General features: G+C 56.3%; 1 protein-coding gene across 3 annotated transcripts in view; it reads left to right on the top strand.

Moving 5' to 3' along the window:
* The first annotated feature begins 21629 nt into the window (after nt 1–21629).
* The window catches only part of LOC136161766 (leukocyte immunoglobulin-like receptor subfamily A member 6), a 44324-nt gene continuing 38101 nt past the window's right edge, over nt 21630–27852 (top strand). Inside the window, exons 1-7 of one of the 3 annotated variants that reach the window (XM_065926841.1) lie at nt 21630–21721; nt 21884–21919; nt 22093–22377; nt 22508–22810; nt 23017–23328; nt 23535–23837; nt 24522–24784. In XM_065926841.1, coding sequence (XP_065782913.1) covers nt 21688–21721; nt 21884–21919; nt 22093–22377; nt 22508–22810; nt 23017–23328; nt 23535–23837; nt 24522–24643 — 1395 coding nt within the window. In that variant the 5' untranslated portion in view covers nt 21630–21687 and the 3' untranslated portion in view covers nt 24644–24784. Of the gene's footprint in view, nt 21722–21883; nt 21920–22092; nt 22378–22507; nt 22811–23016; nt 23329–23534; nt 23838–24521; nt 24785–27852 lie in introns of those variants that run through there. The other 2 variants (XM_065926840.1, XM_065926838.1) reach the window with 2 other exon arrangements.

Consider the following 27852-nt stretch of genomic DNA (forward strand, 5'->3'; position numbering starts at 1 on the left):
GAGATTCCGCCCACAGGTAGAAGTGGTGCCCAGATCCCAGGATTCACAGACTTCCCCATCTAATGACCCGCTCACATCTGTCCCTTACAAATAATTTTTTGACTCAGTATAAAATTGTTCTTAATGAGTTCCCTGAAGGGGTTTCTCCAATATCTCCTGGCATCACCTTTTTCTAGGAAGTAGTCTGGTCCCAGTGAGCTTGTCATTCTCTCGATAACTGAAAAAGGTCAGTTTTCATTCCAGTCTCAATGCAGGGCAATACCAAAGAATGCTCAGCCTACTGTAAAATTGGTCTCATTTCACATACTAGCAAGCTCAACATCCTTCAGTCTAGGCTTCAGCTGTACCTGAACCGAGAATGTCCAGATGTACAGGGTGGAGTTAGAAAAAGGCAGAGAAACCAGACATCAAATTGCCAAACATCTGTTCGATCATAGAAAAAGCAAAGGAACTCCAGAAAAACATCTACTTCTGCTTCATTGACTACACGAAAGCCTTTGATTGTGTGGGTCATAACAAACTGTAGAAAATTCTTAAAGAGTGGGAATACCAGAGCATCTGACCTGCCTCCTAAGAAACCTGTATGCAGGATAAGAAGCAACACTTAGAACCAGACATGGAACAACGGACTGGTTCAAAACTGGGGAAGGAGTACGTCAAGGCTGTATATAGTCACCTTGCTTATTTAACTTGTAGGCAGAGTACATCATGCTAAATGCTGGACTGCATGAAGCACAACATAGGTTCAACATCGCTGGGAGGAATATTAGTAACCTCAGATATCCAGATGACATCACCCTAATGGCAAAAAGTGAAGAGGAACTAAAGAGCATCTTGATAAACCTGAAAGAGGACAGTAGAAAAGCTGGTTTAAAACTAAACATTCAAAAAACTAACATCATGGCATCCAGTCCCATCGCTTCATGGCAAATAGATGGGGAAACAATGGAAGCAGTGACAGACTTTATTTTCTTGAGCTCCAAAATCACTGTAGACAGTGACTGCAGCCATGAAATTAAGATGTTTGCTCCTTGGAAGAAAAGCTATGACAAACCAAAATAGCGCATTAAAACCCAGAGACATTACTTTGCTGAGAAAGGTCCGTCTAATCAAGGCTGTGGTTTTTCCTATAGTCACGCACGTATGGATGTGAGAGTTGGACTATATAGAAAGCTGCGTGCCGAAGAATTGATGCTTTTGAACTGTGGTGTTGGAGAAGACTCTTGAGAGTCCCTTGGACTGCAAGATGATCAAACCAGTCTATCCTAAAGGAGATCAGTCCTGAGAGATCAGTGGAAGGACTGATGCTGAAGCTGAAACTCCAATACCTTCGTCACCTCATGCGAAGAGGCAAGTCATCGGAAAAGACCCCGATTCTGGGAGACGTCGAGGACAGAAGAAGAAGGGGGCGAAAGAGGATGAAAGGTTGGACAGCATGACCAGCTCAATGAATGGGAGTTTGAGCAAGCTCTGGGAGGCCGTGATGGACAGGGCAGCCTGGCGCCCTGCAGTCCATGGGGGTCGCAAAGACTCAGACACGACTGAGCGACTGAACCACAATGCATTTAAAATAAGCTTCCCCTTTTCCTGTTGCCTCGGACACCCCACGTCTCAGCAGGCTGCTCTCCACAGCACTGTCCTCATTCGGGGGTCACGCTGAGGTCCACCGCCCTCACACCATCTCTCACAGACAGAGTCTCCCGGGACTGGCCTGGGAGGCAGGCTGACTGGGGGCCCCCTGCAGCCAACCCACGCCCCGGAGTCCACAGCCTCAGACTCAGAGCTTCGCTCAGGATGGGCCGTGGGGGCCCTGCAGCCTCCCGCAGGGGGACGCCACGGCTGACAGCGAGGGACCACGTGTGTTTCCTGCCACACGTGGGGGGCTCCGCGGTGCTGACCGAGGCCTGAGGCCGTGGGCGGAGGGCTCCCAGTGCCCGCCAGACACCGCGGGAGGGGGGCTCCAGCTGCCACCCTCCATCGGAGCCCTGAGCCTCCCTGCCTGTGAGGACGGGTCCCTCTCTGTGTCCACACGGGTGGAAACCTCCTCCCTCTGACCCTGAGCACATTCCCGCCGCCGGGGCCACACCGCCCACCTCTCCCCATCGCTGTGGTTCCCTCTTCATTTGGGGAACTTTCCTTCTGCACTTGTCCGGTTTCGTGTTGCAGAAACACTCTCCGGAGCATGTCTCGGCATCAGGAGCAGAGGAGGCTCTGGGCGGGCACCACACTCGCCCCCTTGGGTACAGTCTGAGCCAGCAGCCCATCAAATCCACCCTCTCCTGCCGTCAGCTCGTCTGGAAATTAACCGTGAAGACGGCAGCAAGAGGCCATGGCCCCTCTGAGGGCTGGGGTTCGGGACAACATGCAGAGGAGGAACCTCAGGCACAGAGAAAGGGCACCGCCGCTCAGGGTTCCATGAGCAGCGGGCACACGTTCGTAGGAACATCTGTTCCCACCAGAGTGAGAGCTCTGGCCCCAGTCAACACCCCCGAAAGCTTGCAGGTGATGGCAAGACCAGAGGAGACGGTGCCCAAGGACCCCGGGGCCCCGAGGAGGCAGGAAGGGCCCGGTAAAGAGAGACGCCCCTGAAGGGGGCTGTGACGGGGGGAACCCACACTCCGGGGCGGGGGAGGAGTCAGTTTCCTTCGTGATTCCCTGAGCGTCTCCTCTGGGCTCTCAGCCACGCGGACTCCACTGAGCCCCAGGGAGATGTTGACCTGTGTCTCTGGGGATCTGAGCCTTGCTGGGAGCAGGAGCTGGCATCCTCCCAGAAGCATCTCCAGGGCCTGGTGACCCAGCCATGGTGACGACCCCATGGGGACCTGCGGATGGACGTGCAAAGGAGGAAGCAGACCCCGAGGCGAGGGTCTCAGAGGGAAGGCCATGCCCTGCTTGCCCACACCTGAAACGGGCGTCTCAGGAACACACTGGGGCTGTCACGGGAACGAGACCAGGTTCTCACGAAGAGGCAGTTCCCCTTCGTGTGGGGGAGCTGATATGACAGGAAGCCCCAGCCCCGAAGAGGACACACCCTGTGTGTCTGTCTGTCTGGAGGGCACCCAGGTCTCCTCCATCCTCACGGCCTGGACCGCAGGGAGGAGACGCCATGGCCCCCACCCTCCCCGCCCTGCTCTGCCTCGGTGAGATGAGGAGGGGCAGGGGGAGCCCTGGCCTGGAGGGACCCCCCCCCCCAGCCAGCCTGCTCCCTCAGGGGACCTAGGGACCAGGAGGCTCCCGGGGAGGAGAGGCGCTGCTCAGAGCTGAGGGCAGACCTCTCACAGAGCTCTCTCTTCCAGGGCTGAGTGTGGGCCTGAGGACCCAGGTGCAGGCTGGTGAGTCTGTCCCCAGGGCCAGATCCCTCCGCTTGTGGGGACAAGGGTCACCCCCGGGCCCTGGGAAGGAGGAGGGCAGCTCGGGGCTCATGGAGGGGGAGTCTGGGAGGTCTGGGCTGAGAGTCGGGGCATGGGGGGGAAGCCTGATGAGCCCGCCTCTCATTTCCTTCCAGGGATCCCCCTCAAACCCACCATCTGGGCTGAGCCGGGCTCTGTGGCCCCCTGGGGGAGCCCCGTGAGCATCTGGTGTCAGGGGCTCCTTGTGGCCCAGGAGTTCCGTCTGGATAGAGAGGGAAGCCCAGTCCCCTGGGACAGACAGAAACCCCTGGAGCCCGGGGACAAGGCCAAGTTCTCCATCCCACAGATGACCGATCAGCACGCAGGGCGCTTTTGGTGCTACTATCTCAGGGGAACTGACTGGTCAGAGCGCAGTGACCCCCTGGAGCTGGTGGTGACAGGTGAGGGACACTCAGGGGCCTCAGGCTCTGCCCTCGGGAGGGGGTCTGCTCTCGTGGGGTGTCCCTCTCACAGCCCGGCCCTGGGGGGCAGGGGGGAGCCCCAGGGAACAGGTTGCCTCCTTCTCTCCTAGGACCCCACGGCAAACCCAGCCTCTCAGCCCTGCCGAGCCCTGCGGTGACCTCGGGAGGGAACGTGACCCTCCAGTGTGGCTCCCGTCAGGGATTTAACAGGTTCCTTCTGACCAAGGAAGGAGAAGACGAGTCCTCTCGGACCCTGGATGGACAGTGGAGCCCCGACGGGCAGACCCAGGCGCTGTTCCCCGTGGGGCCCGTGAGCCCCAGACACAGGTGGACGTTCAGATGCTACGGCTTTAACAGGGACACCCCCCGGGTGTGGTCGGCCCCCAGCGACCGCCTGGAGCTCCTGGTCTCAGGTGAGGAAGTCCCGGCCTGACCTCCCACACTTGCTGAGGCACCAAGGGGGGCATCACATGCTTTTCTGCTGGGACTGTCCCAGATGAGAGGGTGGGGTGGGGGTGGGGCTCCCGGGAGAGACACACAGTGAGAGACGGTGAGGCCTGGGGACCAGAACAGGAGAAGGGGCTCATGGGAGGAGCCCGGCCCGACAGCCTCGTCTCCCCAGGGGTGTGTGGCAATAAGATGGGGACGGCAGCTCGGGGCTCATGGAGGGGGAGTCTGGGAGGTCTGCACTGAGAGCCAGGGCCTGGGGGGCACCTGGTGAGCCTGCCTCTCATTTCCTTCCAGGGACCCTCCCCAAACCCACCATCTGGGCTGAGCCGGGCTCTGTGATCCCCTGGGGGAGCCCCGTGACCATCTGGTGTCAGGGGATCCTGGAGGCCCAGGAGTTCCGTCTGGATAAAGAGGGAAGAAGAGTTCGCTGGGAGAGACAGAAAGTACTGAAACCCAGGGACAAGGCCCAGCTCGCCATCCCACAGATGACCGAGCAGCACGCAGGGCGCTATCAGTGCTACTACAGAACCCCCACTGCCTGGTCAGAGCGCAGTGAGCCCCTGGAGCTGGTGGTGACAGGTGAGGGACACTCGGGGCCTCAGGCTCTGCCCTCGGGAGGGGGATCTGCTCTCAGGCGGTGTCCCTCTCACAGCCCAGACCTGGGGGGCAAAGGGTGAGCCCACAGATCCAGCTGCCTCCTTCTCTCCTAGGACCCTCCGGCAAACCCAGCCTCTCAGCCCTGCCGAGCCCTGCGGTGACCTCAGGAGGGAACGTGACCCTCCAGTGTGGCTCCCGTCAGGGATTTAACAGGTTCCTTCTGACCAAGGAAGGAGAAGACGAGTCCTCTCGGACCCTGGATGGACAGCGGAGCCCCGACGGGCAGACCCAGGCCCTGTTCCCCGTGGGCCCCGTGAGCCCCGGACACGGGTGGACGTTCAGATGCTACGGCTTTAACAGGGACACCCCCCGGGTGTGGTCGGCCCCCAGTGACCCCCTGGAGCTCCTGGTGGCGGGAGAGGGGCCAGCGGGTCAGTCGGGGGCCAGACTCTGCACAGGCCCCAGCGGGGAGCCCCAGGGGTGATGCTGGGACCAGGGGGAGGGGTCCCCGGGAGGGGACAGCAAGACGGGGTGGAGGAGGGGGGACTCGGAGAAACAGAGACGGCACTGAGGGTCCAGAGAGGCCGCGGAGTCTCGCTCAGAACCAGGGCCTGCCCGCACCCCCTTCCTCTCTGCAGGACTGCTCAGAGACAGACCCTCCCTCTCGGCGCGGCCGGGCCCCTCGGTGGCCCCGGGGGAGAACGTGACCCTGCTGTGTCAGTCAGGAGACAGGACGGACACCTTCCTTCTGTCCCAGGAGGGGGCAGCCCATCGGCCCCTGCGTCTGCGTGCCCAGCACCAAGGCGGGCGGTTCCAGGCCGAGTTCTCCTTGAGTCCTGTGAGCTCGGCCCACGGGGGCACCTACAGGTGCTACCGCGCACTCAGCACAGAGCCCCACCTGCTGTCACGGCCCAGCGAGCCCCTGGTGCTCCTGGTCTCAGGTGAGGCCCCGTCTGTTCGTCTGACTCAGCAGCTCGGGGCTCTGAGCCCTGGGAGGCCCCGGAGGTCGAGGAGGAGGGGGCGCTGAGGGAGGGGCCCCCTGAGGAAGGGGCCTGGGAGCCCATCCCCGCCCCTTCCTCACGCACTGGGGTCCCGGAGGGGCAGGTGGGCAGTGGGAGGGTCTCGGGGAGGCCACAGGGCCGTGCAGGGCAGAGGGGGGTGAGGTGGGGACCCTGGTCAGCCCGGCGCACCCCTCCCTGGGCTCATTCCCAGGACCCATGGGCCCAGACCCCAACCTCGGGCCCCAATTCAACACCTGGGGAGTCCCGGGGCTCTGTGCTCAGGGGAGACAGCCTGCCCCAGGGCGCTCTGAGATTCTCTGGGTGGACAAGGCCCCTCAGATCGTCATGGGCCGGCGGGGAGTCGGGCAGAGATGGCGCGGGAGCCGCAGGCTGTAGGGGCCTGAGGCTGCGGGATGGGGGGTCAGTCTGGGGAGAAGCAGGCTGCCCCCGGGAGGCTCCCCGAGGAGGACACGGCCCACCCACGGCCTCCCTTCAGCACCCTCGGGCCCCCTGACACCCTCCCCGATCACCGCGGTCAGACCCAGAGTGAGGACGAGGACAGCGTCCCTGTCAGGGGCTGGGCTCGGGGCCACGTCCTCTCCCGGGAGGCGGGCGCCTGTGCCGGCGCTGACCTGCCCGCCCTCACCCCAGACTACACGGTGCAGAATCTCATCCGGATGGGCCTCGCGGCCTCGGTCCTGGTGCTGCTCGGGGTCCTGCTCTGCCAGGCTTGGCTCGACCGCGGAGGACCCCGAGAGGCGGCCCGGAGCTGAGCACGGGAAACCCCAGCACCATCCGGAGCGCCGCAGCCCGGGACGCGAGCTTCCGGCCCAGGAGCTTCGGGAACAGCTTCTGCCGCGCATGTTTTGTGCACTGTCTGCGGAGGCTCCGGGGGAGAGACACTCCGCTGGGGCGGGAGGAGGCCCGGTGTCCTCGGGGTGGCTGGGGACTCGGCCTCTGCTCACGGGCCCCCCTCCCTCCCGGGGAGGACGCCCCGACTCCGCGCTCCTCCCACCCCAGGCCGGAGGCGCATCCCACTGGCAGGGGTGGGTCCTCACCCTGCAGGACCGCAGGCTCTGTCCGCTCTCTTGGAGGACGTGAACCTCATTGTTCATGCCCGCCTTCTCTGCTGTGCGCAATGACGGCCATCCCTTCTCAGAAACAGAACGTCGTTTAAGTAACTGAATAAATGGGTGGAAGTGGGGCCCCGTCTGGAACAGATGGATCCAGAACTCTTCCCTGAACCCCCTGGACCCCTCAAGCCCTCCTCTCCTCATCAGATGGCACGCGGTGTAGTTTCTCCAGAAACACTTTCAGTGCGATGGGACACCCTGGCGTTTGAAGTGACAGTCAGGGCTATGCTGGTACATGAGCTCAGGAATATATCGTTTTGTAAAGAGGGCCGATATGGGGTTTCCCTGGTGGTGAAGAATCTGGCAGCCAACGCAGGAGACGCAGGTTCAATACGTGATCCTGGGGGATCCCACGTGCCAAGGAGCAACTGAGTCTGTGAGCCGCAGTGACTGAGGCCGGCTCGTCCTGGAGTCCGCGCGCCACCAGAGAGGCCAGTGCTGTAGACGCCCAGACGCCTCAGCGAGGGAGCAGCCCCGCTCACCAGAACCAGACACACCCCTGTGCACACAAACCCAGCACAGACACAATCATCAGCAATAAATTCTTAAACAGCCCAGGCGTGTGAACTGTGTGTCTGCTTGGGTGCAAACGCTCTCCGCGGCCAACCTCCAGGAGCCCGGGTGAAGGTGCTGAAGGCAGGGTGGGAAGGAAGGAGCAGGCTGGCTTTCCCAGAGGAGCGAGTCTGGTCCCCCCAGCCCCCACCGACGGCCCCAGGCGCACAGATCTGTCCTTTGCGTTACACGTCACATAGGATGGTCTCCACCTCAGTTTCATGCCCCAGGTTCCCTGAGATGAGATGCCCACCTCCTAGTTCATCTGTGAGAGAGGGAAGGAGAAAATGATGGAGGAGACAAGGCTGACTCTGACGAATCCCATCACATGACGGGCAGGTGTACTCACCACCCCACTCAACCTGGAGAGTCGACAGCAACTCTCAGTGAACAGGAGAGACACAGCGCTGGCCCACACCTGCATCACCTAGAGGAAGATGTGTGCACAGCCACGAGCGTGCAAGCAGAATACGGACACATGGGTTCCCAGTAGAAAAGGTTACAGAAATCACTTTCACCAAAATGGTTTGGTGTATATATGCGACAGAAATTTATACAAAATATTCACAAAGGCGGACTGCTAGAGTAACACAGATCAGTTTTCAAGCATAATGGTGAATAAGTGAAATACAACTATAGGAGTCCAGTCCATCACATCAAATTCAAAAGGCAACAACATGGGACTCAAATAAATAAAATAAGAAATGAAACAGGAGGAACAACAGCTGCTGACAGGTTCCCCTGGTGGCTTGGTGGGTAAGAATCCAGCCGCCAACGCAGGGGATGTGAGATCCATCCCTGCTGCAAGAAGATCCCAGATAGGCCGAAAATGCTGAGCCCGCAGGCCCAGAGTCCTGCCCTGCGACAAGACACGCCATCTAAGCGCAGGCACTTCAGCAAAGAGAAAAGCTGCGCTCAGCTCAGCACAACGTGTGCAAAATGCACAACAAAATATTAGCTAACCAAATTCAACAACGCACAAAAAGAATCACACACCAACTTGGATTCATACCAGGGTCACAAGGATAATTCAACATATGCAAATCAATCAATGTGAATCACCACATCAATAAGAGAAAGGACAAAGCAACATGCTCGCCTTAATAGGTTCAGAGAAAGCATTGATAAAATTCAACATCCATTCACCACAAAAACTCGCCAGAGTGAGTGCAGAGGGAAGACATCTCAGCGTAATAAAAGCTATTTATGACAAGCACAGTCAACACAGTACTCAAAGAAAAAAAGCTGAAAGCCTTTCTAAAACTCTGGGACAAACAGGGACGCCCACTCTCAGCATTTGTGTTCAGCATACTACTGGAGGTCCAGGCACAGCAATCAGACAAGAAGAAAAAAGGGTGCAACTTGGCGGCAGGAAAGAGGCAAAACCGTCCCGTATGCGGAGGACGTGACACTCCACTTACAAAACCCTAGAGCGCAGACACGCGCTGTCAGAAGCGAGGGAGGGAGCACCGCGGGCTGCGGAGTGGGGCGGGCGCTGTCGTCTGGGTCTGCAGTCTCTGCGTGTGTGTCTGTCTGTCTGTACTCACTCGTGTCCATCTCTGTGAGACTCCACAGACAGTGCGCGTCAGGCTCCTCTGTCCATGGGATTCCTCAGGCAAGAGTAGTGAGGTGGGGTGCCATTTCCTTCTGCAGGGCATCTTCCCAACCCAGGGATCGGCCTACATCTCCTGCGCTGGCAGGCAGATTCTTTACCCGGAGCCGCCTGGGAGGCCCGAGTGCAGCCTGCCATCACTGCGTTTCCCTCCACAGAAACGGCGTCAGGTACCTGCCTGCTCTTCTTGTTTTTTCCCTGTGTATGCATGTGGGCTATCAGCACTTCCCAGCTGGCTCTGTGCGCAGGCTCGGCCTCGGGGGTTAGAGGTGGACGGGGCCCTCAGACTTCTCCCTCAGGGCAGGGGCACGACGCGGCGGGGACACAGCGTCCTCTCCCCGGACGGGAGGGCCGGGGAGCCTCAGGTCCCCAGAAGACATCTCCGAGGCTCCAGATCTCTAACTGGGCTGGGGGAAAATCCCACCATAAGTCCGAGAGGAGGCGGCTGCTTCTCCAAGTGCACAGACACCAAAGCAGAGCCACAGAAACACCGAGAACCGGGAACCGTGACTCTGCCCAAGGCTGCAGAGGAACCAAGAAATCGGGAGATCTGAGAGCTCCCTTATTATGGAAAACAGCTGTCCCGAAGCAGCTCAGTGAACTGATCTTCCACAAGGTGCCCAGAACGCAGAACGGGAACGAACAGTGCCTTCAAGAAACGGTGCTGGAAGAGCTAGATGACAGCAGGCAGGAGGGGGAAGCTGGACCCTCAGCTCACACTACATGTGACACTGAAGAAGGAATTCATAGGGCCTGGACTCCATCTCGGGCCTGTCTGGGCTGATCGTGCTCGGCCACCTCTCCAGTGGACCCTGAACTCTCTGCTTAGTGCCTGTGGGAATGACAATGGAAGGATAAGATCCCCTCTGGGCAGGGGAACTTGAAGATCATATCCAGGTTCCTCATCACCTAAGAGAAAACACACTAATCACCCCTGCCTCTGGACAGCATCTATCAGAATGTAAGCACAGGCTAATTGGTTATTAACTGGTTGGAATGTAACCACGGGCTTATTGATTATTAACTGTTTGAACACGTAACACGTGAATGATGGGGTTATTGTGATTGTATTTACCCTTCCTTTGTAAGCATCAAGGGATTGGGGTAGTGGGTTTGGACACGTACATGTGCGGTATAAAAGATTTTCACAAATGCTGGTCAGGGCCCTTGGCTAAGAGGAGACTCTGCCTTGGGCCCGCCAGTGTAATAAACTGCACTCCACTATCTGCATTGTCTTTCTGAGTGAGTTTGTTTCCCGGAAAACAAAGCTATAACATTTGGTGCATGGGCCGGGAAACTCCTTACTTTGAGGAGAGAGGTCTCATTTGAGGCCACCCCGAGGCTTTGTAGCTTGAATCTCCTAGAGGGGGGAAGGCGCCTCGCCCCTCTGGAAGGATTCTGCTTCTCAAGGCCCGGACCTTTCATATTAGCAGGTAGAGGACGGCAGCAGGGGAACTGAGCGCTCAGGTGAGGAGGAACCCACCTGGCAGGGTGGAAGAGGGGACCTGATCACCCCCCTGGGAGGGACTAGAAGGAGCGGGAACCCACAGGAGCCTGGAATAGGCAGGCGGCGATTGCTTGGTACACAGGTTGACGAGCTTGCTAGGGTTTAGGAAGGAAATTTGTGAAGGTCATTTAGGTGGTGTGTCCATGCCGTCTCGGGGAAACTATTACCAAGCGATCCCCAGGGGATTTTTAGGATAGGAAACTGGTCCTTGTATGCTCATATTCTGCCCTCCCCCAGGAGGTGTCCTGTCTGCTGTGAAATTCTTGACCCCTCGGAATTGTTAGGCTAGAAGGTGGGGGATACAGAAGTGAGTATGAATTGGCTTTTCTGGAGATGGCCTGGGACATGGGATATTTAACCCATCTCTGTTTTCATCCGCACCTGATCAAGCCCACCAAGGCAGACGGACTTTAAGGGAGAAGCTGTCTTGGACTATGTGATGTTCTGGTTTGGCTGCGCTGCCTGGCGGGTGAAGACACGCCGATCCCCCTTCTCCCTCTGGGATCTGGCAGGTAAGGCTCTTCTAACCCCAATTAGGAAGGAGGCAGAATGGCAATTTAAGTGTCACTGAGTGGAAATATCAGAAGTACATAGGGTACTGAGAACTTCGTAGAGAGAATGAAAAGGAAAAGTAGAAGAAGGTCCGAGAAGGTAAGCAAGATGGGGGGAAGTGAATCTAAGGCAACTGTATTGGGGTGCATGATTAAAAGTTTAAAGAAGGGATTAGGAGGAGACTATGGGGTGAAGGTGGAGCCTAACCGCCTCCACATACTCTGTGGTCGAAAGGCCCTCTATGGGAGTAGGATGGTCAACAGAGAACACCATGAACTCAAATATAGTGGAAGCAGTCTGGCTTCCATCTATTGACTCATGGCTAGGGTTAGCTTGAGACCCTCCTACTTGGACACGGTTCTGTATCCAGAAGGGAAAGGGGAAAATATTAATGGCACAAAAATTGACTGATGATAAAAAAGGAAATTCTACAGGATTTGGACGGGGATGACCTGACCCCTCCCCTATGCTGGATAATGACGCGCCTGCCTCCCAGTGCTTCGCCAGGACCGGAGGCCTCCTTAATGCCTGCTCCAGGGCCAGGTGAAGTTCCTGCAGCAGCGTCTGCTCCTCCGCCAGCTCTCCCGCAGGTCCTAGAACCGCCGTTTTGGCAGGCTCCGATCCCAGTGACAGAAGCCTCTGGCCAACACTTCCAGGATCCGGCTCCAACCAAACAACCCAAGCTATACCCGCCTCTCCCGGTGAGTACTGACAAGAAGGGGAGGGAGACGTTGGAATTAAGCAGAGACCGCGCTCTGCCAGAGAGCTGGAGGGAACAAAAGAGGACAGTCAAGAGATTTACAGGGCTAGCTGCTGCTCTGGGAAAGTCTTATCTCGGGTCGTCCGGAAATCCTCATCTGCCCCAGGGACAGGACAGTCCTTCAACCGGTCCCAAGGGAGGCCCCGGTCCCCGTTACAGCCAAAACAGTGTGCCCGGTGCAAGCTTTTGGCCACTGGAAGAATGAATGTCCTAAGGCAAGGAAGGAAGAGGAAGTTCCTGCAGTTGTCGGGCTTACTGACTTGGAAATTAACTAGGGCTGCCAGGGCTCAGAAATATCAGGCCCCTCAGAGCCAATGGTAACCGTAAAAGTGGGGGACCAAAACATTGACTTCATGGTGGATACAGGAGCAGAACTGTCGGTAGTAACAATACCTGTGACAATTCTGTCCAAAAAGACTACCGCTGTAACTCGGGTATCGGGAGAAGAGAGGATTAAATCATTTTGCCAGCCCAGAAAATGTCAGATGGGGGGGGGGGTGGTGCACCAACTGATTCATGAATTCCCCTACATTCCTGAGTGCCCAGTACCCCTGTAGGGAAGAGACTTGCTCTCCAAACTAGGAGCACAAGTGACTTTCTCCCCTGAGGAGAGGCCCACCTTCTGGATGGACTCTATGACTTATTTGCCCTCTCTCTCAATACCAACCCAAGATGAGTGGAGGTTGCATGAGCCTCTGAAGGCAGAACCGGGTGGGCCAGAAGAGCATGAGGGAGCTAACTCAATTATTCCCTGAGGTCTGGGTGGAGGACAACCCCCCCTCCCCCCAGGCTGGCTAAACATCACGCCCCAGTGATAATGGAACTCAAACCAGGCACCATCCCGGTTAGAGTGTGCCGGTACCTGCTATGGATGGAGGCCTGAACCGGCATATTGCCCCACATCAATAGACTGAAACAAGCAGGCATTCTACTAGAGTGTCAGTCGGCTTGGAACACGCCAGTCCTACCAGTCATAAAGGAAGGAGGACAGGACCATAGGCCTGGACAAGATCTCAGGCTAGTCAACCAGGCTACTGTGACTTTACACCCCACTGTTCCAAACCCCTATACCTTACTTAGCCTCCTCCCACCGAGGACTAAAATTTACACTTGCCTAAATCTCAAGGATGCCTTCTTCTGCATATGCCTCGCCCCAGCGTCACAACCGATCTTTGCCTTTGAATGGGAAGATCCAGTCGGGAGCACCAAACAACAGCTCACCTAGACTCTCCCACAAGGGTTTAAAAACTTCCAGCCATCTTTGGGGAAGCCTTGGCTTCTGACCTGGACTCATTCCATCCGGAAGAGTATGGATGTCAGCTCCTACAATACAGGGATGAGCTGTTGCTGGTTGCCTGAGACCAAGGAAAAATGCTGGAAATGGACAAATGCACTGCTCCAGCTGTTGATGGAAGCAGGTTACCGGGTGTTGAAGAAGAAGGCACAGATCTACAAAGAGGAGGTAAGGTATCTAGGTTTTGTTTTAAAGAAGAGCTCAAAGTTCCAGACCCTAACTGGGTCCTATATGCTGATGGCACTAGCCTGATAAAAAAAAGGGCAACGGCTGTCAGGTTAGCCAAAGTGGAAGGAGCCATCAAGACTGAAAAGGTATGGTGGGAATTGCCAAGTGGCAAATTATTGGTACTGGAGGAGCTGGCACAAACTCTGGTAAGCCAGACACACCAAGCGACCCACCTGGGCCATGCTGCCTGCTCACAGGTTAATGCTGCCTCTCGGGGATTCAGACAAAATCCTCCGGGTATTCAGCTGAAAGTCACGCTGCCCCTTGAACACCTGGGAGTGGACTTCACTGAAAATGTCATGGTATGTACGTTCTCGGGATGGGTTTTTCCCAAGCTTTTCCTACCTGGACTGAAAGAACATCAGAAGTAGACCGGTGCCTGTTTAGGGAAATGGTTCCCAAATTTGGACTTCCTACCAGCATTGGTTCAGACAACGGCCCGGCGTTTGTAGATGATTTAGTACAACAAGTAAGCAAAACTTTAAACATCAAGTGGAAACTGCACACTCCATATAGGCCCAGAGTTCTGAGATGGTGGAATGAGCCAACCGGACACTTAAAGAGACTCTCCAAGTGGATCAGAGAGACTGACTGCTCCTGGGTGGACTTGCTTCCAACGGCTCTGCTCAGGCTCAGGATGACGCCACAGTCCCAAGGCTATTCTCCATACGAAATTGTGTATGGGAGGCCTCCTCCCATAATAAAACAGGTGTCAACAAATTTGCCTCAGGAAGGGGGGATAGGATTTCACAGCAGATGGAACTGGGTAAGGTAATAAATCGGGTAACTAAGTTTGTACAAGAAAGGGTGTCGTTCCCCTTGGGGAACAGATTCATGAGTTTACACTTGGTGACCATGTATGGGTCAAAGATTGGAAACATGATTTGCTAGCCCCTTGGTGAAAGAGCCCTTATGTTATTCTAACTACCCCTCCTGCAGTTAAAGTTGCAGGTATTGTCCCTTGATCCATCATACGAGGGTGAAGCACGCATACCACGCACACCCAGAAAACGCTGAGTGGACTGCACAGAGGGACCCCATTGACCCTCGAGAGACTAAGAGCATCCTTAAGAAGAAGGAAAAGAAGATCCTGGACGAGTCCCTTCAGGATGAAGCCGCACAATCAACTCTTGCTGCTTGGCTTCATCAACGTGATTTTGAACTTAACTTCCGACAATGTTTTCGTCTCATGGGCACATTCCTACACGGACTTCCACAACACCTACAACTGCTGTGTATGTAGGACTCTGCCTCTGTCTCTGATGGATGGACTTCCTTGGTGGGTGTCAGAACTCCACCAAGCAGATTTTAAACCACTCTGCTCTTTTCTGGGATGACAAAGAGACTTTCCTCTCTCTTGTCAATCATAACCTCTCCTTGCTCTCTTGGTGTAAGACCTACAGTCAGTACACTCGGGTCATGGGGTTACATTTGATATAAACGCCAGTGTAACAAAAGCCTAACCCACAACAAGCCCCAGTAAATCTACCTTATTTACATGCTAGATGGACAAGATCTGTGTTTCAATGGTATGAGTATATTGCTGCCTTTTTCGTACCCTCTGTAGGGACAACAAATACATTATGATTAAAGTAGAGGCCTTGACTAATTTCAAAAACAGGCCGTCCTAGATAGAAGAGAAGCCATTCAAGCCTTAAATGAAGAGCAAATCTAAATGAGAAAAGTGGTAATTCATAATAAAATAGCTTTGGACATACTCACAGCTGCTCAAGGAGACACCTGTGCTATAATTAAGGTTGAATGTTGTCTATACGTTCCTGACTTATCTGACAATGTATCGACTACTTTAGATGACATGAAACACCAGGTAAAAGCAATGTCAAATGAGAACATTCCTTTCTGGACTTCGGGCCTATCTTGGATGAAGAGCAATTGGTAGAAAACTGTATTTACCACTGTTATAGTTGCGTTGATAGTTCTGCTTTGTGGACCCTGAATTTTACAACGTATTATGAACTTTGTAACCCGAAAGTTGATGTCATTCTCCCTAATTGGCAGTTGGAGAGCCAGGGTACAATATATCCCTATGAATGATGCTCACAATATGAGTTAAGAGCATCAAGAGAGGGGAATGAAGAAGCAATTCATAGGGCCTGGACTCCATCTCAGGCCTGTCTGTGCTGATCGTGCTCGGCCACCTCTCCAGTGGACTCTGAACTCTCTGCTTAGTGCCTGTGAGAACGACAATGGAAGGAGAAGACCCCCTCCGGACAGGGGAACCTTGAAGATCCTATCCAGGTTACTGATCACCTAAGAGAAAACAGACACTAATCACCCAAGCCTCTGGACAGGTCATAAATTATTTCCGTATTTATCAGGATGTAATCACAGGCTTATCGATTATTAACTGGTTGGAATGTAACCGTGGGCTTATTGATTATTAACTTTTGGAACACATAACACGTGAATGATGGGGTTATTGTGATTGTATTTACCCTTCCTTTGTAAGCATCAAGGGGTTGGGGTGGTGGGTTTGGACACGTACACATGGGGTGTAAAAGATTTTCACAAATGCTGATCGGGGCCCTTGGCTAAGAGGAGACTCTGCCTTGGGCCCGCCGGTGTAATAAACTGCACTCCACTATCTGCATTGTCCCTCTGAGTGAGTTTGTTTCCCGGAACGCCTGGCTATAACAAAATCATCTCAAAACGCAGCAGAGACTTAAACACAGGGCCTCAAACCTTGAACGAACAAGAAGGAAACACATGGGGGCTTCGTGACATGGGTGTGGACAAGCTTTCTGTGGATATGGAACAAAAGCACGGGCAGCAAGACAGAGACAGACCCGGGGGGTCGGTAAATAAACACCTCCTGCCAGCACAGGAGACGGTCACAGGAAAGGCACTGTATGCAACGGGAGAAGACGTGTGCAAACCACACGTCTGATAAGGGGCTACTTCTCCAATACACAAGGAACTCAACACAACTCAACGCAAAGTAACAACCACCCGGTTTTTAAACGGGCAAAGGACCTGAACACGTGTGTCTCAAAAGGCGATGCCCAACGACCAAACAGGACATGGGAAGGTGCTCAACATCCACCAGTCCTCAGGGGGGCACACATCAGAGCCAGTGAGGTGCCACTGCATGCCGGGGTCCAGCCTCGGCAGGATCCAGGGGGTGCCCTCAGGATGAACGGCGTCGGCAAGAGAGAGAAGACACGTGAGACCAGCCTTGATAGGGCCAGGTCCGCGAGGGAGAGAGGGAGAAAGAGAGAGAGCGAGAGAGAGAGGATGACCACACGGGGGTGTTTGCAGGGTCTCGCAGAGTCTGGCCATCCTTTATTTTTCACCATGGCTTTTATACTCTAAGTTAGTACATTTCTAAGGGGAAGATAGTTTAACATTACGTCAGCTTGTCCTTCACGAAACCAGGGTGTTTTCTGCATACTTCTTGGTTTATGAGGGGCTTGTACATTATCTTCTGGCCTTGGGGCCTATTAACATTTTATGCAGGTCAGGTGAATGTAAACCTATTTTCCGTTTCTCTGGTGACTTAAACTGAAAGGTAGCAGTCTCATAGGGCAACAGTACAGAGTAGAAGTATAACCTTGTTAACACAAAAATTAATCCTTCTGCAGAAGTTGTCAGTTGCATTTATCTAAGAAGTTTACCCCCACAGACTCTGCGGCTTCAGTGAGGCAACCCCTGCTTAGCACTCCTGGCTGACAATTAACAACCATCTCATGGTTACCACGCTAGGGCTAAGTCCTTATTTGTCTAGATCTTTAACGATATTAACAATGGTTTCTATAACACAACGTTAGCACATTAAAAGCAAAAACACAGCAAGCAAAACACAGCAAGCAAATCTCAACCCAAGAACCACCTATAGAATAATTTTCTTATGTTTTCTAATAGGACTCCTTCACCCCTTAAAAGGGCTCTATGTCTATTAGGGCTTTTATATAATCAAGTTCTCTATGCTATTTTATGATTAGGATATTATAAGCAATCATGCATTTTAATACCAAGGGCATAAATGCAGTTGGCTAACAAACTACCAGCAAAGGAGTTTAAATTAAAACACTCCTTTCACCCTGTATAATCTCGTAAAATACCACCACCTGGGAAAGTTATTGATTAAAGTTCTAAATTGATTCTTGGAAAGAGATCGGGGAAGGCCTCTGCCTATGTCACAGATATTAGGGAGTAGTCTATTGAGGCAAGCATCAGAAAGACAGACATCATCTTTAAGGTGAGCGCCGGGGGCAGCTTTTTGAAATCCCTGAAAACCTGATCTGCCTTGCCCGTCAGGCTTTCTCCTCGTGACCTTCTCATGGGTGGGATCTCGTGAGCTGGCCTTTTCGAAACCCCTGAAAACCTGATCCGCCTTGCCCGTCAGGTTTTCTCCCTCATGGCCTTGTCATGGGCGGGATCTCGTGTGCCGGCTCCCGGCAACTGCACGTGTTACAGACACTTGACTGCTAGGAAAAAGACAAAGACAGCACGTGCTGCCAAACGCGGAGAAAAGAGAACCTTGCGCGTGGTCGTTGGGGACACAGTCGGTGCAGCCACTGTGGAAAGCAGTATGGAGTCTCCTCAAATTCTAAATCTAGAGCTCCCTACCATACGATCCAGCAATTCCACTCTGGGTCTGTATCCAAAGAAGCTGCGGCCAGGACCTCACAGGCGTATCTGCACCCGTGTTCTGCATCGTTGCTCCCGGCAGCAGGCCGCGGCCACAGCCTGGCTGTCTGTCAAGAGATAAACGCACACAGAAAACGCCATACGCACGCAATGGAGTCTCACTCAGCCTTTAGAAAGGGAATCCCTCCTGTTGAGACGACACGGGTGAAGCCGGAGGACGTTATGCCGTAAGTAAGGCAGACAGGCGGGGAAACGCCGCAGGAGCTCCCTGACCTGTGGAATCCAAAACAGCCTCCGAGAAACGGAGAGAACGGTAGTCACCAGAGGCCAGGAGCGGGGTAGGCGGGGAGGTGCGGGTCACGGGAGCAACGTTTCAGGGGCGCTGCCGAGTAATCCTGCAGACCTGATGGGCAGCGACGGGACCGGAGCTGACCGTGCTCTGGTGTCGGCTCAGTCCTGCTCGGAGGGCAGCCCGCACGTGTCCTCACCAGACCCGCAGACCTCGGTGAACTGCAGGCGCTGATGGACCGCTAATTATAATTAGCATGACTGCAGTACTTATTTCACAGCGTAGACAGAAATCAGAACGTCAAGCTGTGCATGTGAAACAGATACAGTTTTTGTCAATTATACCTCAGGAAAGCTGAAAGCGTTTTCTCTCATTTAATTACACCAGGCACTGGGGAGTTATTCCATTTCTGATTTTAGGCGCTTGCTTTCATGCTTAAAATACGTCTTACATTCTTATTTCTGAACACATATGCATTCTCCTCCTCCTCTAGAAAAGACAGTGTTCTAACGGTACTTCACTGAACCCTGGGTACTCGTATACACGTGTGTGGGCGTGCGCACATCTCTGTGCACACGTGTGGGTGTGTTTGTGCGTGCAAGTGTGTGCCTGTGTAATTTCCAAAGCTCATTTTCCGCCACGCGTTCCTCTCTGTTGCACCTCACTCTCTCTGCCATCTCTGAGTATTGCTTCCCGTGTGAAAACTGTCAGCATCTAAGGACGTGCACCTCTGGAAATGCCTTCTTTCACGCTCATTCTCTTTTTATCAAATTACTTGAGAACACTTTCTATGTTTAATCAAGCGTGTGACTCAAGTACAAGGAGAGGAAAACACTTCTCAAGGCTAAGGGATCCAGGCCCCCAGGGCCCTCCTTCTCTCTGAGGACCTGGCGGGTGAGAGGCTGAGGCACGCCCACAGCGGGAGGCGGTGCAGAACCTCCTGGAAGTCGGGGTGTGCTCTGCATGAAGCTCTGGCTTCCGCCCCTTGTAAGCACTCCGACAGGGGGCGGGGGAGGGTACTCTTCCTGACGGCATCGCTCCAGTGCCCTTTAGCGCCCCCTTTTGGTCGGGGGCAGTCTGCTCCCGGGGTCGGCTCATTCTCTTGATGGTGATCTGCGTTTTCTTCAGGAAGTAGTTTCAGGACGTTTTTAGGGTCTCAGTATCGGCCGCCTTGATTTTTTTTTTTTTTTTTCAGTTAAAATTTAGTTAGAGTAAACTGTTTCAAATTGTACGTTTCAGTAGGAAAGACGTTTTAAATTTACCCTTCAGATGCTCAGTTCAGTGTGAAAGGCTGCCTTTCTTTAACATGTAGTGAGCTAACCCCCTTGCAGACCCCGCTGCGGCACGCAGGTCTCCGTGCAGGGTGGGCGTCCTTGGCGGAAGGGTGCCGCGTCTGGCCCCCTGAGCGGGGCTGGAACCCTAAATCTGTGAGGAGCGCCGAGTCGGTCGCGGGCCCAGCGGGCCGCCCTCGGGTGTCCCGGGCACCCACACGTGCGCCAGCCCCCCAGGACGGCTCTCCTCAGGGAAGGAGGCGCCGCTACTCCTTCCTTCAGCCGCTGCTGCCTGTCCTGGACTTCTTCGCTTCTGACACTTAGGACGGACACCACCCTGCCCTCAGCACAGGCCCGCCTCTCCTGAATCGCCAAGTCTGCGCTCTCTGCTGCATTCCGGAACATTCCCTCAATGCTAAACTCCGACGTCACATGTGGCCGCTCAGCTGTCGTCTTGACTGCCTGGCTTTTTTTAATATGTTAAATCTACTGGATTGTTCATGTCCAAAATGTTCGACTCTTTTCAGTAACTGCATGTTCTTCTATGAAATAATCCACATGCTTGCCTCATTTATGCTTCTGTGAGGATGTGTCCCTCTCTGTGTCCACACGGGTGGAACTTCCTCTGACCCTGAGATGATCCCCGCCGCCGGGGCCACACCGCCCACCTCTCCCCCGCTTCGCTGGGGTTCCCTCTCCATTTGGGGAACTTTTCTTCTGCACTTGTCTGGGGTTTCCTGTTGCAGAAACACTCTCCGGGCAACGTCTCAGCCTCAGGAGCAGAGGAAGCTCTGGGCGGGCACCACACTCGCGCCCTTGGGTGCAGTCTGAGCCAGCAGCCCGTCACGTCCACCCTCTCCTGCCGTCAGCTCGTCTGGAAATTAACCGTGGTGATGGCAGCAAGAGCCCACAGCCCCTTTGAGGGCTGGGGTTCGGACAACATGCAGAGGAGGAACCTCAGGCGCAGAGAAAGGGCACCGCCGCTCAAGGTTCCAGGAGCAGCGGGCACACATTTATGGGAACATCTGTTCCCACCAGAGTGAGAGCTCTGACCCCAATCACCACCCCCAAAAGCTTGCAGGTGATGGCAAGACCGGAGGAGACGGTGCCCAAGGACCCCGGGGCCCCAAGGAGGCAGGAAGCCCCCGGGGGCTTACTCCCAGGAAGGCGGGCTGGACGGTGATGCGATAAAGAGAGACACCCCTGAGGGGGGCTATGACAGGGGGAACCCACACTCTGGGGCAGGGGAGGAGTCAGCTTCCTTCCTGATTCCCTGAGCGTCTCCTCTGGGCTCTCGGCCACGCGGACTCCACTGAGCCCCAGGGAGATGTTGAACGTGTGTCCCTCATAGAGGACAGACTTGTGGACTCACTGGGGAAGGAGAGGGTGTGAGGAATAGAGAGCGTAGCATGGAAACACGCCACCAGCACGTGTGAAACACCCCGTCGGGGGACGTGCCGCGTGACTCAGGAGCTCACAGAGGCGTCTGTGACAGCCTAGACGGGTGGGGGGGGGTGGTTCAAGAGGGAGGCCACGCGACACATATGGCCCATCCATGTTGATGTGTGGCAGAACCAGCACCATACTGTGAAGTGACAATCCTCCAATTAAAACACAAAAAATGTGTCTCTGGGGATCTGAGCCCCGCGGGCAGCAGGAGTCGGCATCCTCCCCGAAGCATCTCCAGGGCCTGGTGACCCGTCACGGTGAGGACCACATGGGGACCTGCTGATGGACGGGCAGAGGAGGAAGCAGACCCCGAGGGGAGGCTCGCAGAGGGAAGGCCATGCCCTGCTTGCCCACACCTGAAACAGGCGTCTCAGGAACACACTGGGACTGTCATGGGGACGATGCCAGGCTTTGAAGAAGAGGCTGTTCCCCTTCCTGCGGGGACGCTGATGTGACGACCGCGTGACAGGAAGCCCCAGCCCCGGAGAGGACACACCCTGTGTGTCTGTCTGTCCGGAGGACACCAGGTCTCCTCCATCCTCAGGGCCTGGACAGCAGGGAGGAGACGCCATGACCCCCACCCTCCCCACCCTGCTCTGCCTCGGTGAGATGAGGAGGGGCAGGGGGAGCCCTGGTCTGGAGAGACCCCCCAGCCAGCCTGCTCCCTCAGGGACCCAGGGCCCTATTGGTGCTATTGGAGGCTCCCGGGGACAAGAGGCGCTGCTCAGAGCTGAGGGCAGACCTCTCACAGGGCTCTCTCTTCCAGGGCTGAGTGTGGGCCTGAGGACCCAAATGCAGGCCGGTGAGTCTGTCCCCAGGGCCCAGCGCCCTGCTCTCATGGGGACAAGGGTCACCCCCGGGCCACAGGGAGGGGGATGGCAACTCGGGGCTCATGGAGGGGGAGTCTGGGAGGTCTGGGCTGAGAGCCAGAGCCTGAGGGGATGCCTGGTGAGCCTACCTCTGATTTCCTTCCAGGGACCCCCGTCAAACCAACCATCTGGGCTGAGCCGGGCTCTGTGGCCCCCTGGGGGAGCCCCGTGACCATCTGGTGTCAGGGTACACTGGGGGCCCAGGAGTTCCGTCTGGATAAAGAGGGAAGCCCAATCCCCTGGGACATACAGAAACCCCTGGAGCCCGGGGACAAGGCCAAGTTCTCCATCCCACAGATGAACGAGCAGCACGCAGGGCTCTATCAGTGCTACTACAGAACCCCTACTGCCTGGTCAGAGCGCAGTGACCCCCTGGAGCTGGTGGTGACAGGTGAGGGACACTCGGGGGCCTCAGGCTCTGCCCTCGGGAGGGGGTCTGCTCTCGGGGGTGTCCCTCTCACAGCCCAGCCCTGGGGGGGAGGGGGGAGCATCAGGGATCCAGCTGCCTCCTTCTCTCCTAGGATCCTACGGCAAACCGCGCCTCTCAGCCCTGCCGAGCCCTGCAGTGACCTCGGGAGGGAATCTGACCCTCCAGTGTGGCTCCTATCAGGGATTTAACAGGTTCCTTCTGACCAAGGAAGGAGAAGATGAGTCCTCGCGGACCCTGGATGGACAGTGGAGCCCCTATGGGCAGACCCAGGCCCTGTTCCCCGTGGGCCCCGTGAGCCCCGGACACGGGTGGACGTTCAGATGCTACGGCTTTAACAGGGAAACCCCCCGGGTGTGGTCAGCCCCCAGCGACCCCCTGGAGCTCCTGGTCTCAGGTGAGGAAGTCCCGTCCTGATCCCACATTTGTGCAGACAAGACAACGTACTTGGGTCTCTGCTCCCAGGGGAGCCCCTGTGAGTGGGGGAGAGAGCGTGGTGCTCACAGGACAGACACACAGACAGAGACGGCGAGGCCTGGGGCCGGGCGGGAAGGGCGTCCACGGGGACGCGGTCCCAACACCCCGGCGCCCGTCTCTCCCCAGGGCTGTCTGGGAAGCCGTCTCTCCTGACCCCGCAGGGCCCTGTCGTCACCTCTGGACAGAACCTGACCCTTCAGTGTCGCTCTGATGTCGGCTACGCCAGATTCGCTCTGTCCAAGGAGGGGGGCCGGGACCTCCCCCAGCGCCCTGCCCGGAGGGTCCAGGGGGGGCTCTCTCAGGCCGACTTCCCCCTGGGCCCGGTGGGCGCCATCCACGGGGGCCGGTACAGATGCTACGGTGGACACGGCCTCTCCTCCGAGTGGTCGGCCCCCAGCGACCCCCTGGAGCTCCTGGTGGCAGGAGAGGGGCCAGCGGGTCAGTCGGGGGCCAGACTCTGCACAGGCCCGACGGGGAGCCCCAGGGGTGATGCTGGGACCAGGGGGAGGGGTCCCCGGGAGGGGACAGGGAGACGGGGTGGGAGAGGGGGAGACTCGGAGAAACAGAGACGGCGCTGAGGGTCCAGAGAGGCCGCGGAGTCTCGCTCAGAACCAGGGGGGCCCGCACCCCCTTCCTCTCTGCAGGACTGCTCGGAGACAGACCCTCCCTCTCGGCGCGGCCGGGCCCCTCGGTGGCCCCGGGGGAGACCGTGACCCTGCTGTGTCAGTCAGGAAACTGGACGGACACCTTCCTTCTGTCCCAGGAGGGGGCAGCCCATCGGCCCCTGCGTCTGCCCGCCCAGCACCAAGGCGGGCGGTTCCAGGCCGAGTTCTCCTTGAGTCCTGTGAGCTCGGCCCACGGGGGCACCTACAGGTGCTACCGCGCACTCAGCACAGACTCCTACCTGCTGTCACGGCCCAGCGAGCCCCTGGTGCTCCTGGTCTCAGGTGAGGCCCCGTCTGTCTGTCTGACTCAGCAGCTCGGGGCTCTGGGCCCTGGGAGGCCCCGGAGGTCGTGGAGGAGGGGGCGCCGAGGGAGGGGCCTGGGAGCCCATCCCCGCCCCTTCCTCACGCACTGGGGTCCCGGAGGGGCAGGTGGGCAGCGAGAGGGTCTCGGGGAGGCCACAGGGCCGTGCAGGGCAGAGGGGGGTGAGGTGGGGACCCTGGTCAGCCCGGCGCACCCCTCCCTGGGCTCATTCCCAGGACCCATGGGCCCATCCCCCAACCTCGGGCCCCAATTCAACACCTGGGGAGTCCCGGGGCTCTGTGCTCAGGGGAGACAGCCTGCCCCAGGGCGCTCTGAGATTCTCTGGGTGGACAAGGCCCCTCAGATCGTCATGGGCCGGCGGGGAGTCGGGCAGGGATGGCGCGGGAGCCGCAGGCTGTAGGGGCCTGAGCCTGCGGGATGGGGGTCAGTCTGGGGAGGAGCAGGCCTGCCCCCGGGAGGCTCCCCGAGGAGGACACGGCCTCCCTTCAGGACCCTCGGGCCCCCTCACACCCTCCCCGATCACCGCGGTCAGACCCAGAGTGAGGACGAGGACAGCGTCCCCGTCAGGGGCTGGGCTCGGGGCCATGTCCTCTCCCGGGAGGCGGGCGCCTGTGCCGGCGCTGACCTGCCCGCCCTCACCCCAGACTACACGGTGCAGAATCTCATCCGGATGGGCCTCGCGGCCTCGGTCCTGCTGCTGCTCGGGGTCCTGCTCTGCCAGGCTCGGCTCGACCGCGGAGGAGCCCGAGAGGCGGCCCGGAGCTGAGCACGGGAGGCCCCCGGCACCCTTCGGAGCGCCGCAGCCCGGGACGCGAGCTTCCGGCCCAGGAGCTTCGGGAACAGCTTCTGCCGCGCTTGTTGGGTGCGCTGTCTCCGGAGACGCGGGCGGAGAGATGCGCCGCGGGGGCGGGAGGAGGCCCGGTGTCCTCGGGGTGACTGGGGACTCGGCCTCTGCTCACGGGCCCCCCTCCCTCCCGGGGAGGACGCCCCGACTCCCCGCTCCTCCCACCCCAGGCCGGAGGCGCATCCCAGTGGCAGGGGTGGGTCCTCACCCTGCAGGACCGCAGGCTCTGTCCGCTCTCCTGGAGGACATGAGCCTCATTATTCACGCCCGCCTTCTCTGCTGTGCGCAATGACGGCCATCCCTTCTCAGAAACAGAACGTCGTTTAAGTAACTGAATAAATGGGTGGAAGTGGGGCCCCGTCTGGAACAGATGGATCCAGAACTCTTCCCTGAACCCCCTGGACCTCTCAAGCCCTCCTCTCCTCATCAGATGGCACCCGGTGTAGTTTCTCCAGAAACACTTTCAGTGCGATGGGACACCCTGGCGTTTGAAGTGACAGTCAGGGCTATGCTGGTACATGAGCTCAGCAATATATCGTTTTGTAAAGAGGGCCGATATGGGGTTTCCCTGGTGGTGAACAATCTGGCAGCCAACGCAGGAGACGCAGGTTCAATACGTGATCCTGGGAGATCCCACGTGCCAAGGAGCAACTGAGTCCGTGAGCCGCAGTGACTGAGGACGGCACGTCCTGGAGCCCGTGCGCCACCAGAGAGGCCAGTGCTGTAGACGCCCAGACGCCTCAGCGAGGGAGCAGCCCCGCTCACCAGAACCAGACACACCCCTGTGCACACAGACCCAGCACAGACACAATCATCAGCAATAAATTCTTAAAGAGCCCAGGCGTGTGAACTGTGTGTCTGCTTGGGTGCAAAGGCTCTCCGTGGCCAACCTCCAGGAGCCCGGGTGAAAGTGCTGAAGGCAGGGTGGGAAGGAAGGAGCAGGCTGGCTTTCCCAGAGGAGCGAGTCTGGTCCCCCCAGCCCCCACCAACGGCCCCAGGCGCACAGATGTGTCCTTTGCATTACACGTCGCATAGGATGGCGTCCACCTCAGTTTCATGCCCCAGGTTCCCTGAGATGAGATGCCCACCTCCTAGGTCATCTGTGAGAGAGGGGAGGAGAAAATGATGGAGGCGACAAGGCTGACTCTGACGAATCCCAGCACAAGACAGGCAGGTGTACTCACCACCCCGCTCAACCTGGAGAGTCGACAGCAATTCTCAGTGAACAGGAGAGACACAGCGCTGGCCCACACTTGCGTCACCTAGAGGAAGATGCGTGCACAGCCACAAGCGTGCAAGCAGAATACGGACACGTTGGTTCCCAGTAGAAAAGGTTACAGAAATCACTTTCACCAAAATGAATGGTTTGGTGTATATATGCGACAGAAATTTATACAAAATATTCACAAACGTGGACTGCTAGAGTAACACAGATCAGTTTTCAAGCATAATGGTGAATAAGTGAAATAAAACTATAGGAGTCCAGTCCATCACATCAAATTCAAAAGGCAACAACATGGGACTCAAATAAATAAAATAAGAAATGAAACAGGAGGAACAACAGCTGCTGCCAGGTTCCCCTGGTGGCTTGGTGGGTAAGAATCCAGCCGCTAATGCAGGGGACGTGGCTTCCATCCCTGCTGCAAGATCCCACACAGGCCACAAATGCTGAGCCCGCAGGCCCAGAGCCCTGCCCTGCGACAAGACACGCCATCAAAATGAGGACCCCAGGCACTTCAGCAAAGAGAAAAGCTTCGCTGAGCTCAGCACAACGAGGGAAGAGCCCCTGGGCAGCAGGAAGACCCAGCACTGTCCCCTTTCACTCAGGCGTGTCCGACTCTCTGCGACCCCGTGGACTGTAGCCCGCCAGGCTCCTCTCTCGGTGAGATTCTCCAGGGGAGAATACTGGAGTGGGTTGCCCTGCCCTCCTCCATGGGATCTTCCCCACCCAGGGATCGAACCCAGGTCTCCAACTTTGCAGCAGATTCTTTACCACCTCAGCCACCAGGGAAGTCCAGCACAGCTAAATCTAATTAATAATTAATTTTTAACAATTGATGCCTTAGAAATACAAAAGTTTATAAGAGAGTACTAAGGACCACACAGTGTCGACCCACCTGACAGCAAACTTAGAGGAGATGCAGGAGTCTATAGAGACACAAGCCTGCCAGAACTGAGTCAAGAAGACGTAGACAGCCTGAACAGAGCGGCCACGGGAAGCGACACAGAATCTGTAACATACCAATAAAACTCCATGCAAACCGAAGGCCAGAGCTGGGTGGCTGCATGGAGGAGTTCTACCAAACTGACAAACAGGAACTTATACTGGCCCTCTCCAAACTCTTCCAGGAGATTGAAGAGGAGGAAACACTCCCAAAGTCATTCTGTGAAGCCACTGGCACCCTGATACCTAAACCAGACAAAGACACAACCAAAAAAGAAAAGTTACAGAACAAAGCTGTTTATGAAAATACATGCAAAATGCACAACAAAATATTAGCTAACCGAATTAAACAACACACAAAAAGAATCACACACCAACTTGGATTCACACAAGGGTCACAAGAATAATTCAACATATGCAAATCAATCAATGTGAATCACCACATCAACAAGAGAAAGGACAAGACAACATGCTCGTCTTAATAGGTTCAGAGAAAGCATTGATAAAATTCAACATCCATTCACCACAAAAAGTCGCCAGAGTGAGTACAGAAGGAAAACATCTCAGCGTAATAAAAGCTATTTATGACAAGCACAGTCAACACAGTACTCAAAGAAAAAAAGCTGAAAGCCTTTCTAAAACTCTGGGAAAAACAGGGACACCCACTCTCAGCATTTGGGTTCAGCATACTACCGGAGGTCCAGGCACAGCAATCAGACAAGAAGAAAAAAGGGTGCAACTTGGCGGCAGGAAAGAGGCAAAACCGTCCCGTATGCGGAGGACGTGACACTCCACTTACAAAACCCTAGAGCGCAGACACGCGCTGTCAGAAGCGAGGGAGGGAGCACCGCGGGCTGCGGAGTGGGGCGGGCGCTGTCGTCTGGGTCTGCAGTCTCTGCGTGTGTGTCTGTCTGTCTGTACTCACTCGTGTCCATCTCTGTGAGACTCCACAGACAGTGCGCGTCAG

The sequence above is a fragment of the Muntiacus reevesi genome, chromosome 2 (genome assembly GCF_963930625.1).
Source record: "Muntiacus reevesi chromosome 2, mMunRee1.1, whole genome shotgun sequence".
Lineage (NCBI taxonomy): Eukaryota > Metazoa > Chordata > Mammalia > Artiodactyla > Cervidae > Muntiacus > Muntiacus reevesi.